At 44.0% G+C, this 18,490-nt stretch overlaps 1 protein-coding gene across 28 annotated transcripts; it reads right to left on the reverse strand.

Annotated features, from left to right (window-relative positions):
• Positions 1–3,562: 3,562 nt before the first annotated feature.
• LOC106837801 (butyrophilin subfamily 3 member A3-like) lies at positions 3,563–16,021 on the reverse strand. 28 transcript variants are annotated; one of them, XR_011505164.1, is made up of 11 exons: positions 15,864–16,021; positions 14,776–14,919; positions 11,798–11,923; positions 11,194–11,541; positions 9,496–9,750; positions 7,752–7,910; positions 7,552–7,572; positions 6,288–6,314; positions 5,813–5,839; positions 4,789–4,945; positions 3,563–4,279 (listed from the first exon to the last, which is right to left on the reverse strand). XR_011505164.1 is itself a non-coding variant. In XM_070515488.1 (10 exons), the coding sequence occupies exons 3-10, from the start codon at positions 11,880–11,882 to the stop codon at positions 4,191–4,193; spliced, it is 1,011 nt and encodes a 336-aa protein (XP_070371589.1). In that variant the 5' UTR covers positions 11,883–11,923; positions 14,776–14,919; positions 15,864–16,021; the 3' UTR covers positions 3,563–4,190. The 28 variants fall into 28 exon arrangements, 11 of the variants coding, with proteins under 11 accessions (XP_070371589.1, XP_070371596.1, XP_070371587.1 ...); XR_011505157.1 differs by having other exon boundaries at positions 9,496–9,777; XR_011505158.1 differs by having other exon boundaries at positions 3,563–4,357; positions 9,496–9,777.
• Positions 16,022–18,490: the final 2,469 nt, after the last annotated feature.

Below are 18,490 nucleotides of genomic sequence, written 5' to 3' on the forward strand. Positions count from 1 at the left end.
TAATCATGGATTAAATTATTATAAAAGCAAAGCTTTGTGGAAACTAGGATGCAGAGTTGATTGACAGCTGTGAGGATTCCCTGACAGAAGAGCTGGGATCCAGCATTGGGTGGGATACTGACAGTGAAATGACCCCAGCTCCCTGCAGCCCACAGCCAACCTTGGGCCCCTTTGTTCATCTCCTCTAATGTGTCCTGTAGGGAGAAGACTCAGGAACTGACGGAATGTCAGCGGTGCTCACCAATCTGTAAGAGGGTTTTTCTCCATCCTGCAATGTGACAGACAGTGAGGTGAGCTTCATAAGATAATGGCTAACCAAGCAGAAGACAAATTGTGCCTAGAGTGGTTCAGGAAATGCTAAAGTTATACAATTCCTCTTGAAGTTGCTCTGAAAAAATAAGTAGAAACAAATGAATGTCTTCAATAGAGGAACTAAGATAATTTGAGTTTGTATTAAATGATAAGGGACTGACCTTTCCTGTAAACAATAGCGTTGGCCCTCCCCTCTGTCCAGGGAATTGTCAAGATGCCAGAGATGATAGATGATCAGGTGGCTAGAGATTATCAGTACTGATGGAGGTTTGCTTGTTCAACAAGGTAGTGCTCCATGTAGCCAAGAGAATGGATATAACACTTGCAGAACGGAAGCACTCAAGCTCTGAGGGATTAGTTCCTAGGATGTAAGAGTCCTAAGCCCTTGCTGCTGCCTCTGTTCATTTCCTCTCTCTGTTTCCAAGGCTTCCAGCTGTCAGAGCTGTGTCCTTTGGGTGACAGTGAACTGTCCTATTACTCTTTTACCTTTTTGTGATGTTCTTTCTCGTTTTTCACACATTCTTTCCCCAGTTCCTTATGTGCAATTTCTTTCTCTTCATTTTCAACCTTCTTTTCCCCTGACAGAATATTTTTCCCTATGGATCTTGATAAGACAGATGCTCCCAGTGATGAGGAGGAGGAGAGTAGGCAGGATGACAACCAGGAACATAATCCAGGGAGAAGTGCTGCGAATAAAGGATTATGAAAAGGGAGCCACAAAAGTGCCATTTAGTGAGCAAAGGGAGACCTGGGATGAGCATTCCCCTCAGGACTCATATCTAAAGAGCTCTCCCGAGTCCCTGCTCTAATGGCTTCTCTCTCAGAAACCCCAGATAGAGAAAGATCACCACACAGGAATTTCCAGGGCTGGGGGCCAAGGAGGCAAAAAAAGCAGGGACACTTGGAGTCACCATGAGAAGGACCAGGGTGAATAAAAGGTACCAGCTATGCTGAATCACCTCAGCCATCATCCGGGACAAGTCACCATCCTTTCTTGCCTGGAATATTGCAATACCTCCCTCCTTGCTTCTGCCCGCATCCTCTGCAGTCTATCCTCAGCACAGCAGCCTAAGCAAGAGCATGTTATTTCTTTGCTCAAAACCCTGTAATATTTCCAACACCCCCCTACACCCACATGATGCTCCCCTCCCTGCCCCACACATCCCAATCAGGCCACTGTATAGATTTCTTCTGGAATAATCTTCCAGAGACACGTTTATTCACATTTCTCCCAAGAGACAAAAAGTTTGCCCTGCAGACCTCCAATTCCTTTGTGATTCAACGCAAAACTGTGCTATTAACACACTAGCACTGGCTCCACAGTTTCCTCCCATGACTGGGTTGCTCTTGAGAAGGGACAGAAGAGGGGCCTGTGAGAGTCTAAGAGCCTGGCCTGCCTGCAACCTCTATCAAAGGAAAATAAAACCCAGAGTTTCTGGGGAAGTTTGTACCAGAAGTATCCAGTGAAGCCAGGCCTCACCCCCTGTGGAAGCTGACCTGAAACAGAGGGAAAGACATGTGGTCTGAGCATGAGGAGGACCCATTGCCCACGAGATAGCTTAGCAGGAAACCAGTTCCAACCTGGGTGTGCCACTTTGGATAATGACAACCTGATGCAATCAATCACTGTCATGAGAGGAATAAACCTAGAGAGTGTGTTCGTTCCTTTGAGTCATCTCAAGCTGTGGATTCTTTCCAGGTGAGGCCAAGACAGCCTTGTTCGTAAAAGGAGAAGAAAGCAGAAGAGTCAAAGAGATTCACAGGAAAAGAAACAAGGAGAGATTCAAAGACAGAGAGGGACTCAAGCTACCATTGCTGTTTGAAGATAAAGGAAATCGGCCATAGGCCAAGGAAGGTGGCAACCTCTAGAAGCTGGGAATAGCCCTCAGCTGACAGTCAGTAAGGAGTGGCAACCTTAGTTCTACAACTGCAAGAAACTGGATTCTACCAATAATCTGAATGAGCAAGTAAACAGCTTCTTCCCGAGGGCCTCCAGAAAGCACAAGGCCTGCAGACACCTTGATTTTGTCCCGGTCAGATTCATGTTGGACTCTGACCTACAGAAATGTGAGATAATAAACTTATGTCATTTTAGGTCCTGAAATTTGTGGTAGTTTATTATGGAAGCAATAGAAAACTAGTACAGTAAGGATTTTGGGGAAATGTTGCAATGAAGTAAACTGTGAAATTGTGATTAATAAACTGTGGGGGCTTAAAATCCAGAAAAAGCTCTGTGGAAGAGTGAATATTATTAACAAGCTTATTGAACAAATGTAACTTGACAACCAGATTCCGGGTGGAGGGGATATATTTAGCGGTGAACAATAATAGTGATGATAATGAAGAGTATTCTTTCCCTGGTATCCATCAGTTGAAAAGAACATCTGTTAACATCAGTGAATGATCAGAGGTGGAAATATCCCTTTCCTGGAGATGGATTCTACAGTGTGATAAACTTACCACTAAAGTTCATTTAGCTTCCTTCCTCCCAAATTCTTATTCCACAGACAATCTTTAGGTGTTATTAGGCTCTTAGAGGCCTTCAAAGTAGGAGGAATTATTCTGTCTCCATGATCATGCATCACATTGACAGAGTGGGTACACATGTGCCCATTGTTAGTGAAGGGTTTGGTCTCTAGTCTCTTCACATCCTGTATGATGCAGACCCTGTGAATTCACTCTCTGGACCACGTCGCCCTGCACACTTAATCCAATGAAGTGCCGGACCTGTGGCTCTGACAGTTGAACTGGAAGGAATCAAGTGTGGTGTGGCCTCCATAGTCACCTACAGTGATCCTTACCCTGGGGTGCCCTGAGCATCAAGACTCAGGGCTGCTTATAGTCCCATGAAGGAAACAGGACAGGAAAAGAACAATGGGATAGGACAGGGACTTGAACTCTCCCAGCAGCACAAATTTCTGTGTGAATTATATAAGTTACTTCACTTGGGCTTGCCTCAGTTTCCACATTCTCAAAATGAAACTATCTCACAGGGTTTTTGTGAGGATTAAATGAGTAAAATTCACTGAAACCAATTAGCACAGCACCCAGCACCTTTCAAGTTATCTATACATTTAAGCTATTGTTGTTCAAATTCTGTCATTCACTGCTGAGTCACCTTGGGAAAGTTAATTCAATTTTCTGCATCCCTGCTTCCTAATCTATAGAAGGGAGACAATAAAGTGGTACCAAACTCAACTGTCATATGGAATAATGGAATTAATATGAGTGAAGTGATTCACACAGTGTGTGCATTTAGCAAATATTTTATTGTTGTGATGTGTTGCTATGAAGGAGGAGGCCCTCAGCTCCATGCTGGGCAGGGAGTAGCAGGATGTTACTTCATCCTTAGGGTCTCTTCCAGTCATCAGAGCCGAGGGTCACTGGGGTTCCAGGGAAAAGTCAGACACTAGGTCAGTAACAAGAGAACTCTACATTCAGTTTGGCGCTGGGCAAATGGTCAAGGCAGTGGGATCCAATGTTGAAATTCCAAAAACAGGCCACAGAGGCCCGGAGAAGAAGGGTTGTAGGAAGGTGTAGATATGAGATCCATCCATAGCATTGTAGAATGAGACCTCACCATTCTCATAGTCCAGGAAAACTCCCACTCTTTGAGGAGGGTTGTCAATTGTGAGCTTGGTCCTGTAGTAAGTGAGAGCTTGATAGTCTTTTCCATTAGACAGCTCCATAAGCCAGAATCCATTTGTGGGTGTTCTATGAGTGGAGTTTTTCCTCTCCACATCCTCCCTACACACCCCGACATACCACTCTTTCCTGTTGCCCACCTTCACCTCCCAGAAATGTCTCCCTGATGTGAAGCTCTTGCTGCCAAGCACACAGTCATGCCCATAAAATCTCTTAGTGTTGTATGGTAGATCCTATCGTCTTTCTGCCAGCTGAAGGCTCCTCTGGTCATCAGAAACAAGGAGTTTGGGGTTTGCTGTGTCTGGATCCAGAATCACATCCGCTGCAGAAAGTTTGGGGATGGGTCATGGGGTCGATCATTGTTCACAGACCTCAGATCTTCAGCCTTCAAGACCTGGGCCTGGCAGAGGAGGGCTGAGTCCAGAACCTGGTGTCCCCAGCCTGCCTTGAATGTGACCCTCCCAGAAACACCAAAAGAAACGTCCGAGGGGTCTTTTGTTCAGTGGAGTACAGTGTTTAGGGTCAGGATCTGCCTAACTTGACATCACTGGTTGGCTCCTTCCTTCCATCTTTTTCCTATTTCCCTCCCAAAAATGATTCAGTCCACCTGTGCTTTACAGTCACATAGATTTACATTTCAATCCTTACTCTGCCACTGCTGGTCTGAATGACTTTTCTTTTTCTACAATCTCTTTTTCCATAGTCTGAAGCTATATATCTTTGAGCCCTAATTTCCTTCTCTGGAACATGGGGATAAAAGTACTAATATCTGGGTAGAAAAAGACAACAAATGTTTTATGTGAAGCCCAGGGGCAGACGTGGAGGAAGTACCTGATGTTGTAGTAGCTCCATGCCTTTTCTGTGCTAGAGGCCATGTTGGGGGCTTTCTGTGTTCCCATATCCCTTCTCTTCCTTCCTCTACCCTCTTCTGGGCCACAGGAATCTGTCCTCTGTGGACAGCATCACTGGGCTCCCTTGCCTTGGTTACCTTTTGGGTTTGGACAATGGGAGGTACTAGCTGAAGATTGGAAGGAGAAAGAGAAGAGAAGCAAACATTTATTTCCCCCACTTCCTCCCAGCCAGTGTCGGATGGTGATGGCCTAACAAAGGCATGACTCCTCTCAGGCAGCCCTGTCCTTGAGCTACGGCTTCCTCTGGGCTCCAGTAACTGCTTCCTCTCCCTATTCCTTCAAATCTATGGGTGGTGACAGATCACCACTGCTGTGACCCCTGGGGCACTTCACATTCCGTTGTTGGTTTCCTTTAACCCTAATCCTGCCTTTGTAAAGAGTTCCTTTTCTAAACCTTCTTCAAACCACCCAGTTTGAACATGCCATCTCTTTATAGTTGGTTTTTTTGACCCATACACGTTCATCACCTCATTTAGTCTTTACCTCTACCTTCACATAATAGAGATTATGATCATCATTTAAAAATGAGGAGACTAAAGTTCAGAACGTTCAGTGACTTAGGGACACACAGCAGCAGGAGGTGGCATAAAAAGCTTGGGAAAATCAAAAATCTTTGCACATTGCCTTCTCTCCTTGGTCATTCCACATCCTCACTCTCCCTGCAGTGTTAGTTCATTCTGCCTCTCCTTCCCTCAGCTCTACCTGTTATGCCTCTTCCTTCCCATGAAGGTCTTTGGACCCAGGAGAGCAATCCTCCCTGGTTCCCCGGGATCTCAGCAGGAAGGCCCTGGAGTTGGGCAAACCTTTGAGAACAGGACTTCAAGTCACCCACTTGGAACACTTCCGGTCATGGGGAACTTCTTCCCAGAATCTCAAGACTTGGAGAAAAGGGGCACAAGGTCCCTCAGGTTGTTGTCCTCAGGAACATACAGTGATTCACTCACCAACTTGGAAGAGGGCCATCTTCCATTCTGAAAGGCAGGAGACACAAACAGGGAAAGGGCATTATTTCCGTTCTTGCTGCATCCATTCTCCTCACTAAGCTTTTTCGCTCTCCCTTTCTTCAGTCTCTTCCAATGTCCAGCTTCCTTAATCTACAGCTCTGCCGAATCAGAATCTAAAAAGTAGTGGACTTCCTTCACTCCATCATGCTGGGGCTGCAGGCGAAATGGGCAGGCTTTGCTAGGGTGTCAGCCTATGTGCCAGCAGGTTGAGGAGTGGCTGAAACTGGCCAGAACCTGTGTCTGGAAAGTCCTTTCTCAAGTTTCAGAAGAGCATGGGTGGTGTCTTCCACAGAAAATGAGCCTCTGAGCTAGATCTAATTATTCCTACTGGGAATGCCAATGGGTCATACAACAGAGAAAATGTTTAAGTGCTTAGTACACATGTGCCAGGAAACTCAGCATCAGGGTCACTCACCATCATAGTCCAGAGACTTCGATCTACCTACAATGGAAGAAAGGTAGGGATGTCACCTGAAATATGTCACTTCTGTGTGATCTAATTTCTCTTCTTTTGCACCAACCTAATCTTTCTTTTTGAACCCCACCCCCTCCATCCCTACCTTCTCCCTCTGCCTGTTCAATGTGCTCCTCCCCTTTCCTCCTTAACATCAAATCTGAGAACATCGATAAGAAATAGGGGTGGCTGTTTGGGGGGAAGCACAGGGAGGTCATGTTTTTTAATGGGGAAAAGGGCCTTCAATGTCTCTCCAGGAGGGGCCCACAGACTCTTCAGCCCAGCAAGCACCAGCGAATATCCAGGGGTGCACTTGAAAAGAAAAGAGGAGGAGGAAGAGGATGAAACTCCCTCGATGAAGTGCCTTCCCTATTCCCATCAGTTGCGTGCTGATATACCACAGGCACCATGCAAGGGCTTTCCCAGCTGAGACCTGGCAGCTCTATTCTGTATGTGTCCATACTCCCATACTGCGGCACAGGTGTCACTGTGTGTATACCTGGACATGTATATGTACTAGAATCCATCTTTCTCAGGCTTTATGATGTCCTGCCTACTTCGAAAAAGAATTGGGCAACTTAATGAGGAAATTTCAGATGCTGTCTTTTTAAAAGCAATTCTAACAAGTCTATGACAACTAAGCCACTGTGGTACTCCTTTTTTTGAAGCACTTTTCTCTCTCCTTTTTCTCATATTTCCTCATTCTTTTAGATCTTACATTCTTTGTTTTCCTCTCAGCAGCCTACGGATTATGTAAAGCAATTAGTGAGATTCCCAGCATAGGGAGGGCACTTTATCTAGGGAGTTCCATCCCCCTCCTCCTCCTTTCCTGTCACGTGCACCCTGGATATTCCCTGGTGCCTTGCTGGGCTGAAGAGTCTGTGGGGCCCTCCTGGAGAGAGATTGAAGGCTCTTTTCCCTAATAAAAAACACAACTCCCTTATGTTTCCCCGCAAAGAGCCAGCCTATTTCTTTCCCTTGGTAAAGGGATCCTGGATACTTTTCAGCCTTGGACAGAGTTAGGGGTGAGGAAAGGGGCTGGGAAATATTGGAGCAGAGAGTCTTAGATGCAAATTCAGAGAAAGTGTCAGAGACGCTCAGGCATGAGCCATGACAGGCGATCCATCTCTCATACATCTGCAATGGAAGGAACCTGAAGTGTCATGAAGCAGCTTAAGGCAGAGATACCGAGCCATGGTGGACCCCTCGGGGAATCTGAACTTACGCAGTATACGCTGGAGGTACTCTGGAAAATAAGCAGGGAAAAAAATTACTGTTATGGGGATGGAGTGGGGAGGACCTTTGGAAAATAAAACCTACTAATGACCCAGTACAGTGGTTGGTGCTTGAGGTGGCGATGGGGTGAGATCCTTAGGGGCACCCTCCCCTAAGCCAGTGTCTCAGGTTCCCTCCCTGGTCTGATACCTCTTGCCCATCGTTCCTCTTCCTTTTCTGCTTGCACTCTCTCTATCACCTGCTGCTGTTTCCAGAGGAAGTAAGCAGCCCCTGTAAGAAGCAGCAGCAAGACAGGCAGGGTCCCAGCCAAGGCTACTATCCAGGGCCTGGCTCTCCAGAAGAAGGGGTCTGCAATGGAATGGAGCGTTAGCCTCTCACCCCCAGGGTGGGGATCACAGAATTGATCTCATGACCTTAAATGATTCTTCACCTAAAGTCACAGAAAACTCTGGGGAAAACTTCGGTAAACTCTTACTATAAAATAGTCTATTCCTTGTCTTAAAATGTCTGCTTCTCACATGTGAATAGGAGTTACTTGAGCATCAGAATCACATTTTTTCTAATTTAATTTTTCCATAGTTTGCATTTACATGGTTCAAATATCAAAAAAATATAGAACGTTGTCCAAGTCTCCCATTCACTGCCTCCTCCCTCCCCCCATTTATTAGTATCTGATTAGTCAGCTTAATATGGTTGTTAAGAATAGGCACTTTGGAGCTGGAGGGCCTGCATTCAAATTCTGGCTCCTCCACTTGACTAGCTGTGGGATCTTGAACTAATTCTTAACTGCTCTGTTCCTGGTGTCCTAATCTGTAACATGAGGGAAATAATAGTACCGTACTCATAAGGTTAAAGGATTAAATTAATGCTTATGAGGAGTGTGACACGAAGTGAGTGTTATTCAAGTGTGTATTAAATTTTTTAAATATAAATATCCTTCTATTTTTTTCTTTTTTACACCAAAGACAGCATTCTACACAAACCACTCTGCATGTGGCTTTTTCTCTTCATCTCAGAGAATCTGCCACATTAGGACAGAGCAAATGTTTGTGTTTTCTTTCCCAGCTGTGCAACATTCCATTGCATAGAAGTTCCCCACTGGTGGACTTTTGCATAGGTTCAAACTTTTCCCTATCATAATGAATGCTACAACAAATAGCCTTTTACATGAGTCATTTCATACATACGCATACATTTCATACAAGCATATCTGTCAGAGAAATTCAAAGAAGTGGTAGAAGAATTCCAAGAAGTAGATGAATACGTAAGTAGTTTGGAGAAATACTGCTTATTGCCTCCAACAGCAGTTGTGCCAATTTATACCAAAAATATACCAAATTGTACCTACAAATGCCTAAAAGTGACTCTGTCTCCACAATCCTGTCATCAGAATGTGTGATCTGTCACCTTGGTTTTGTTTTCTTTTGTTTAACTGCCAATCACAAGTGCAAAATGTTTTAATACATGCTCCTCTATAGCCTGAGATAGGACATCCTCTCATGTGTCATTTCCTTTTGTGTGAACTAATAATTCGTACCCTTTGCTCATTTTTCTATTTTCTATTGCTCATTTTCATTTTGAGTTGTTTTATATTGTAAGGAGATTAGTTCTTTCTATAAGACATCAATCATACATATTTTTTTCCCATTTTGTCATTTGTCTTTGCTTAAGGGTCTGATCTTTACCATGTTCCCCCATTTCTCACTGCTTGTCACAGTGCCTGGCATTCAGGAAATACTTAGTAAATATTTGTGACATAAATAGCTTTATGGGGAAAAGAAACATGCCAAGAGTAAGAATAAGGCTCTGGATCCCTGTTCTGTGCCTTATATTCATTGCAAAGATCCAAGTCGGCAACAAAGAATTACACGTCTTCCTTCTTTCAGTAGCCACAGCTGAGCACAGTATACCTGGGACTAAGCAGGGTACTGACCTGCAATGGAAATCCTTGCTGACTTTTCCTGCCCGAGGAGGGGATTTCTGATGATACAGGATACCTCATCTTCAGAGCTGTCTTTCACGATCCCAGATGCTGAGACTGCATAGAGACCTGCTCCATCCAGCTCCAAAGGTCCTGGCACAGCTGGCATGCCTATTCCCTTGGCATCTCTCCACTGTATTTCGGGTTGGGGATACCAGCCAGTGGACATGCAATCCAGACGGATGCCTCCATCCTCATGACCCTTCACTTCAATGTAACAATCAGAACCCAATGCTGTGAAAGAATATTGAGCCTGAATTCTTTTCAAAGAGGCCTCTTGTATTGATGGGAGTCTCAATAGGAATCCAATGACACACCCCCACATTAGATAATTCAAGGGGAGTTTCATTAAGGAGCTATTTACAAAAGCACAGTCACGGTGAGGGGAAAGCTGCACGGGATGGAGCAACACCCCAGGGCCAAGAATAGTGGAGCTGTTACCAGCCACCGCTAAACCCAAAAGGAGGTGGAAAAGAAGCCATTTTGAAGCCTTAAAGAAGAAAGTCATATAGAGACAGCTTTCTTGAGAGGAGCTGGGAGCTTTGGGAATGGAATGCAGCCAGCTAGAGGTGGTCCTACAGGGAGAAAGCCTATGGGGTAAGTACCTGGACCTCTCTCTCCTCTCCTTCCCTCCATTCTCTGCTTTGGCCCCCTATTGACCAACCCAGCCAGAAACCACAGGCAAGACAGAGCCCTGAGAAAGAGAAATGCAGCCCTTGACATCTGGACATCGGCCTGGTTTCAGTGTTCTCCTGTTGAACATAAGCAATTTCAAGGTACGTCAACATCAGACAAAGGGACCTTGTCACTATGATGGGTCAAGACAAAAAGAAGACCACTCAACAATCATGTTTGACCGTAGAGGAAAACATGTACACAGTCCAAACCACAATCACGACTAAACATTTCCCTATCCTGGCTATGAGTGACTGCTGCTCCTTAACCAATTACGGCTTTAGCTTCACTCTAGTCTTCCTCCTGATAAGACTTATTAAGACACCCACCCACAGAATCACACCCTCCAGCTTCCTGATAGACCCAAGCCAGATCAAAGTCCCACTTCCATAAACCCTCCCGAATCCCCTAACACAAGCCCAAATTCTATACCAATCTTCTCTAACACCATCTTAACTGAGACACCCCACGATTACCACACATGAGCCTTCTCCCTCCCTGCAACAAGTAATAAACACAACTTGGTCAACTGCTGGTGTGATCCTGGGGGCCTTTGGTGGGAGAACATTGGCAGCACAAATGCTGTCCTACAAGTCAGCCTCTGGGGGCCCAGAGCAGTGTGCACCTGGAGGAGCCATAGAAGCCATCTGGAACACAACTGAACCCAAACAACTCTGTGCCATCGCTGAGGAGATATTTTCTTATTCTTCCTAACTCTGACCTTTCAATTCCTGTCTTAGACCCTGGTGGCCAGCATGAGGGAGTTCGTTGCTTGATGTTATATGGTACAAGAGGGATTATTCCTAGACGAAAACCTGTGTCTTTCCCAAGAGCCTAAGAAACAAAGTGGGAAGGCAGTGGAGGCAGTTCCTAGTGACCAGCCAGGATGCTCTGAGGTGGATTTGGAGGAGGACTTCTTCCTCCACTTCCAGGTCCCAGGGAGGAATGAGCTGAGAACAAAACTTGGAGGCTCACCTGCAACTTCCAGCTCCACCATGGCTTTTTCATAGAAGTTTTCATCTTGGAAATAACACAGGTAGTTTCCACTGTCAGAGGCTGTGACATCATAAATTCGGAGAGTAGCCTTCCCTTCAGTGATGCCATCTCTTAAAATCGAAGTTCTCCCTCGATACTCTGCCATCTGATTCTCTTCTACCTCCTTCCCATTTGCATACTCATATACTACCTCCCTAAGGCTGGATCTCACCCACATTAGCTCCATGGTCTCCGCACTCATCTTCGGGGAAAGATGACAGGGTAAATCAGCGTCTTCACCCACCATGGCGAGGATGGGGCCAGGGGGTCCAATCACAGAAAACTGAGCTGATAAGTAAAAGGAGAAGCTCCATCAGAGGAAGTTGGGACAACGAAGGTAAGGGAGGGGGGATCTCACACAGGTTGGTGAGGTACGGAAAACCTAGAGAGGAACAGGATCCTAACAGAAGTAAAATTTGTCTTAATGGCATGTGCGCCTTCAATTAGGATTGGATTTATAGGTATGATGAGTTGTCAGAGGTTCTGACAGGGCACTAACAGGTAATTGTCTTCTTCAGATACATAAAATCAGAATGTTCCCTACCTGAGCAAGGGGTAAGCAGCTGGACCAAGACGAGGCAGGCAAAGAGGTGGAGCAGAGGGAAATCTATGGAACTTGCCATTTTCATCTGTGCTGCAGAGAGACGGTGGAAAGAGGCAAAACTATGACCTGGAAGAAGATGAAGAATTCCGCATTAAACTTCCATCTCCAAAGGCTGACTCAGGGTGAAACACAGAGTCACTAATATGGTGACTCAACATCCTTTCCTACTAAAATTTCTGTTTGAGAAATTTGACTAAAATTCTCTTTGAGTTCCAACATAAAAAATCACTCGTAAAAATATGAAATGTTAAGTATACATACATTTAACATATAAATGTTATGTATGTCCTGATAAAGGTACATGTATTAACCCTTAACCCATCAGGAAATCCTTGACTCTACAGTCCAAATGTGTCTCTCTCTGAGTCCCCTGATTCAATATGTGTCCCCTATAATCTGTGCTCAACACAAGAACCTGAATGGTGTTTGAGTCACATCATGTCACTACACTGCTCAACACCTTCCAGTGGCTCCCATTTCACTCAGAGTAGATGCTGAAGTCCTTACAATGGCCCACATGGCCCTCCAGGACCTGCGCCTCTCACTTCATCTGCCTTACTCTCCTCATCTGCTCCAGACACACTGCCCTTCTTGCTGGTATTTGAACAGGCCAGAACAGAGGACTTCGGCCCTGACTCTTTCTTCTACCTGGAACTCTCTGACCCCAGTATCCACAGGCTCACTCCCTTACCTCCTTCAAGTCTTCCTCTAAAGTTCATTCCTCCATGAGACTTTCCCTGACCACAGGATTCTGGCAACTGCTCCCAACCCCCTGAGCCTGCTCTTTTGCCCATTGAATTTTCCCCATTTAACATATCATGTGTCCACCGTCTGTCTCTACCTGCTCAAATGGAAGCTCCACAAACTAAAGATATTGGTCTATTTTGTTTACTGATATGTAAGAGCTGGTACAACAGTGTGTGGTTCACAGGGAACCCTCAGTAAATATTTGTTGAATGAGTGAATGGATGAGGGGTAACATATTAACCAATAAATATTAGAATTTTAAATCAATTTAGATGATCAGATTAACATGTTGTCATCTGGCAAGATGGGAGGTGGAAAGTTATGAAGACAAGTAGTGACCTGCCTCTGTAGTGACCTGCTATTTTAGTCTGACTCAGAGAGCACAGCCTGGCCTCCTGTGCTCCCACTGGGACTTGTCCGTATTAATGTATTTATTCCTACTTTCCAGTGAAGTGGTTTCAAGGAACAAGCATGTCCTGGATATGCATGTAAGAGTGTTACAACTGGGTATGCTTCAGTGCACTCTTTTCACAATTGTTCTTTTGAGGAGAAATATCCATAGGAAGGAAATTATTCATTTCCTGCCTTTCTTTCTCTAGATGTTCACCAATGCTCCTTGGCAGATGGCCTCTGGGCTCACCAGCAATGGGTAATTTCCCTGGTCTTAGTCTTTCCACTGGTAGAGAAGTGGGTTTCAGAGGCAGAGATGTAAGAGCTGGGACTTATGAACAAGGGGCCAATATGTCCAGCCGGGAGCACATAGCAGCCTAACAAAGCTCATGCCTCTACAAAATGCTGAGGTTCTCTAAGCTCAGAGGCAGGACCCCTGCAACTCCCCACTCCCAGCCCAGTGCTCCCAACTGTTTCTTGGCTCAGAAAAGCAACTCCACCATCTTTTAGGCATGGTCTGTGGCATCACTGTGAACCTTTGTGATAAGGAAGTGTGGGGCTGTCGCCAGCTGGCAAGGCTTGATTCAAACTGGAGTTCATGCTTGGCTTCCATCCCAGCCACTCCAGATTTGTTTGAATCCCTAGATAGTGGAGAGCCTGAGAGCAGGCCTAGGTGGATTACTCAGAGACAGGACTGAGACCTCGGGACCTAAACCCTCCCTTCCCCCTTGGTCCGCTCCCATCTTGTATCCTCTCCTTCCCTGAAGATATCATGTGGGATTGGTTGGTGACAAATGACTTGATGGTGTGCACATCTTGGGAGCAACACTGTGGAATCTTCCAAGCCTCAACCCATAGCCATCACCACCTTCAAATCATGTCCGCATCAGACTCTGCTTAAGATCCAGGCAGACCCCCTGGTGGAGGCTCTGGAGTCAGAGGCTGAACCCACCACTTCTTAATCACAAGACCAGTGAATGGGAGAGCTAGGAATAAGACCAGCTCTCACCCATCTTATCATTCATTCATTCAATAAACATTTACTAAGCACACATTATGTGCCAGGCCCACTCTGTTAGGTGTAGGAACAAAAAGGATGTGGAAACTAGGTAATGGCACTCGGATTCACAAGCTGTGTGAAGTCAGCCATGTGACAAAACCTATTTGAACTTCAGTTACTCATGAAACAATGTGAAATATGAACTTTGAAGTGTGCATAATCAGCCCAGCAGATCCCCTTCCAGATCTGGGTCAGCAAAGCACTTGCATGAATCCAGAGAGAAGAACGTGTAAGGATGACACTGCAGCATTATCTTTAAAAGTAAAAGAGCGATCAAGAACCTAAACATTGGAGACTGGTTAGTTGAATAATGGCTCATTGCTACAAAAAAATTCAATGAGGCAGTTAAGACTAATTTATAATCACTAACCCAGATAATCAAGATATATTAAGTGAACAAAAAGCACATTGCAGAACAATACTAACGATTCTATTAAAAAAAAACAAAGCTATAAATTTGTATATACATTTTTGTCATTGCCCTAAAAGAAGACTGAAAGGATACAGGCTACACTGAGAGTTGGGGATTGAATAAAAGATACTTTTATCCTTTTTGCCCTATATTTTGAAAATTATATGAATGTTTTAAATTTTAAAAGTTTTCGTATATAACTTAATAATAAATCATTGTTACAAGCAATTATAGTGACTGCAACATATTTGTTGTTCAGAAAATACCAACTCCTCCAAAACCAACCAGATGAGGCCCCAGTCATAGTACCTGCAAGTCCGGGAACTGCCGGGGGACAAGGGAGTAGAAGTCTGGTCAGCTGGCGGTGCTTCAGACCCTTGTCTGAAGCCTGAACACCTTCAGACAAAATGTTGTCTTTCAGTCCATCCTCTCCTCTTCAAACTGTTCTCTGTGCTGCTAGAGAGAGGACTATTATTATTACTATAATAGCCACAATTTCCCTGCTGTCCTCAGAGTGGGGAAAAATGTTTACACTTACTTTTTAGGGTATTTCTTGATTTTTGTTCCTAATTATGCATAATTTTAAAATAGGGAAAAATATATAATTTTAATACTCTGTTATGGTAATGATAAACTTCACTTCACGAGAATGCAAATATTTCTGGAAGTATTTTGGCCATATATATATATATATATATATATATGCCAAATGCCTTAGAAATGTTTCATCGTTTGATGCAGAAATTCCACTTGTACGAATTACTCTTAAAGTAAAGCAATCAGATGTTAACACAAGGAGTTCTGTCAACACAGTAAAATCTACAATAGCAAACTGTAGACACAATTTAGATACCCAAGGTGAATCCAATTTTGCTACAATTATAAACGAAGCTCTTTATTAAAAACGTAATTCCTAATAACTGTATGATAATCCCTCTGTGATTGGACAACGTGTTGTTTATTCATGCTCCAACTGTTGCATATGGATACGTATGCTGCAAATGGAGGTTGATGCAGATTTTTCTATATTATAAATAATTCTGTAATGAACATGTTTACATATAATTCTTTGAGGCACTTTTTTTTTTAGAATCTATTAGGATACCTTCCTAGACATGAGCTGGAGAGATTGAGTCCTTTGCTCCTTTCTGGCTAGAGTAAGTTCTTAAGAATACCCAGTTGGCAAGTTTCTTCATTCAGGTTGTCTCTTTCCCAGCAAATTTCCCGGTGCAGGGCCTTACCTTTTGCACCTGCCCTCATCCCGCATCCCCTCATCTCACACACAAGCATCAAACCCCTTTCTCTGGGTGAGGAATTCCCTGTACCCACTCTCAGCTTTTTAGCCTCTCTCCTTCCAGGGCCTGTGGCACTGGCTTTTACCAATTTCCCCCACTTACCCCTTGGCATTTCCATCTGAAAATTACAGCCCACAGAATGAAGGTAATCAATACTTCTCCGTTGTAGTTAACAGTCAGCTCTGAAAGAAAGAGAAAGGAAAGAAAGGCTGTTTCCTGTGAGAAAGAGAAGCAGTCTCTCTTTGGAAGAATTACTTTTCTGATTGGCTCAGAGGGGTATTTCTCATCAGTTGCTGGGCAGACACCAATGAGGAAGGTAGAAGGAAAACTGAAACTGTATGGGACTGTAGAAAAGAAGAAAAATTACAGCCCTAATTCCCCCACTGTTTATGTTTACCTATTTGAATCATTGTGTGTTTGTGTATAATCAGTATTTCATTATATACATTTGTTTATGTCTTTTATGTCACAATACTTTTATCAGCAGAACTAAGCAGAAAAATTAGAAGACTTTAAAGACTGAAGAGAGGAAGAGATGCGTTAATTACAACATTTCTGTGGTCATTTTATAACATCTGTGTGCATGTAGGTGGACACATGGAGGAGGACATCTTTTACAACAGAGCCAAATGGATGTACGAACAGAAAGAAAACCAGATCCACTCTACTGTTTTAGCACCTCTGAAACTCAAGTCTCAGATCCGTGACCACATCATATAATTTTATGGTTTCCAGAGGCAGTGCTGCCAGTAACTGATGGGCATGTCTTACATTTTCAGAGCATTCTTATTTGGAGGGTTGCTGAGAGCTTCATCCACTCTCTGCCCCTTACTTGCGCTACATTTGTATTTTCAGGTATATTTGTTTCTCCTCTGCCTGCAGGATTCTGTATTCTCTGAGGTTAGACTCTGGATAGGCTGTGAATCCTGCTTCTATAAGGTGTATTCGAGAATAACTGGTCCTATCTGTGGCCTAGGGCCTCCCAAGACACATTATTGTGATCTCAAGACAGTGATTAAAGCTTCTAGGGCTTTGAAGTGAACTTGGCTTGTGGAATTTGATTAAATTCCAGCAGTTTGCATTTAGGCTTTGTGGTAGACATGGCTGGTGGTTGTACAGTATCTATTCCCTGCTTCTCCTTATTGATCAAACCCATTTTGGGGGACTACTTCAATGCACCCATCCCCCTTATAGAATAGGAAAGACCAAAGGACTAAGTTCGAGCCAATGATTTGTAGGTGGAGGTAGTTGGGTTGTGTTTCTCAAGAGAGGCCCATATTCTTCCTACTTCCTCCTTCGTCTTTTTATCTAGAGCATGGTCCTTGGAGCTGGAGTACAGGGACCATCTTGTGACCAAAATGGAAGCCACATTCTGAGATGGTAGAGAATAAAGACAGAAGGAGGCTGTGGCGTGGATCCATCTCTGAGCCGCCAGACTAGCTCTGGACTGCTGCCCTCTGAATTCATTTTACGTGAAAGGAAAACAAACCTTTGTTTTGTTGAAGCCAATGGTACTTCTGGCGTCTGTTATCAATAGCAAAATACAATTCTTCCCTCCCCACCCCCCCCATCAGCAGTCTATCATGAAACTTTTCAAGCATACAGCAAAGTTGAAAGACTTTTTCAATGACTGCCAAATACACCTACTATCTAGATTTCACAGTGAAAATTTTACTATACTTGATTAATTATAGTCTGTCCTTATATTCATCCCCTATCCATCCTTATCTATCCATCTATTTATTTATTTATTTATTTGATGCCTTTTAAAGTAAATTGCAGACATCAACGCACTTTCCCCTGGATACTTCAGCACACCTATCATGTCGAAGAACAGATTCCTGAAATGCTGGAGGCACCAATGCTCTGTTTGAAATACAAATGTAAGAGTACTTTCTAGTCATATCTTCTAAAATGAACAGTGGGATATGTTTATCTGGGTATCTCTAGCTCCTAAATGCCTATCCATCCCCAATGATATTGACAGTCTGGCCCCAGGTACCTGGCCCCTCCTAGTAAGAATCAGGCTCCCTCCAGGAGGCTGTGTGAGCAGGAGGCTCCAGGACTGCCTCTCAGCAACAGCTTGAGACAGGGACCAGCCCTGCCTCAGGGCCCTTCTGTCCATTCCCTGGAATCTGCTAGAGAAGTGCTCTCTTCTTCACTGAAACCACAAGAAGGGAATCAATGTTCTGGAGGATCTGCAGGATATAGGGCCCACAAATCACTTGAGGAAGAGCAGGCATAAAAATCACCTTTGAAGGAAGCTGAAGAGAGGCATGGGGTTGGGTTCAGAGACAAAATAAAAGAGGAGAGTGGGCATTCCATTACAATGGGAAGAGAATGTAAAAATTAGCTCAGAATGTTACAATAAGACCTGCCAGTCATCAGGTTGGGATAACAGACATATTTGATAAAGTAACCACATAGTAAACAGAAATAATATTTCTCCCAAAGTCATGCTGCAGCTGCAATGTGGGGAAAAACCACACCCTTCTCTGAGTGCTTCCTGTTTTCTCACTCACTGAGAAACTTCCTTTTAAAAATTCAATAACATTCATTTTTTTGCATGTGGCTGTCCAGTTTTCCCAACACCATTTATTGAAGAGACTTTGCATTCTCCATTGTATGTTCTTAGACTCCTTTTGAAGATTACCTGTCCATTATCTTACACCATACACAAAAATTAACTCAAAAAGTATTAAAGCCTTGATGTAAGACCTGAAACCATT

The sequence above is a fragment of the Equus asinus genome, chromosome 8 (genome assembly GCF_041296235.1).
Source record: "Equus asinus isolate D_3611 breed Donkey chromosome 8, EquAss-T2T_v2, whole genome shotgun sequence".
NCBI classification, from domain to species: domain Eukaryota; kingdom Metazoa; phylum Chordata; class Mammalia; order Perissodactyla; family Equidae; genus Equus; species Equus asinus.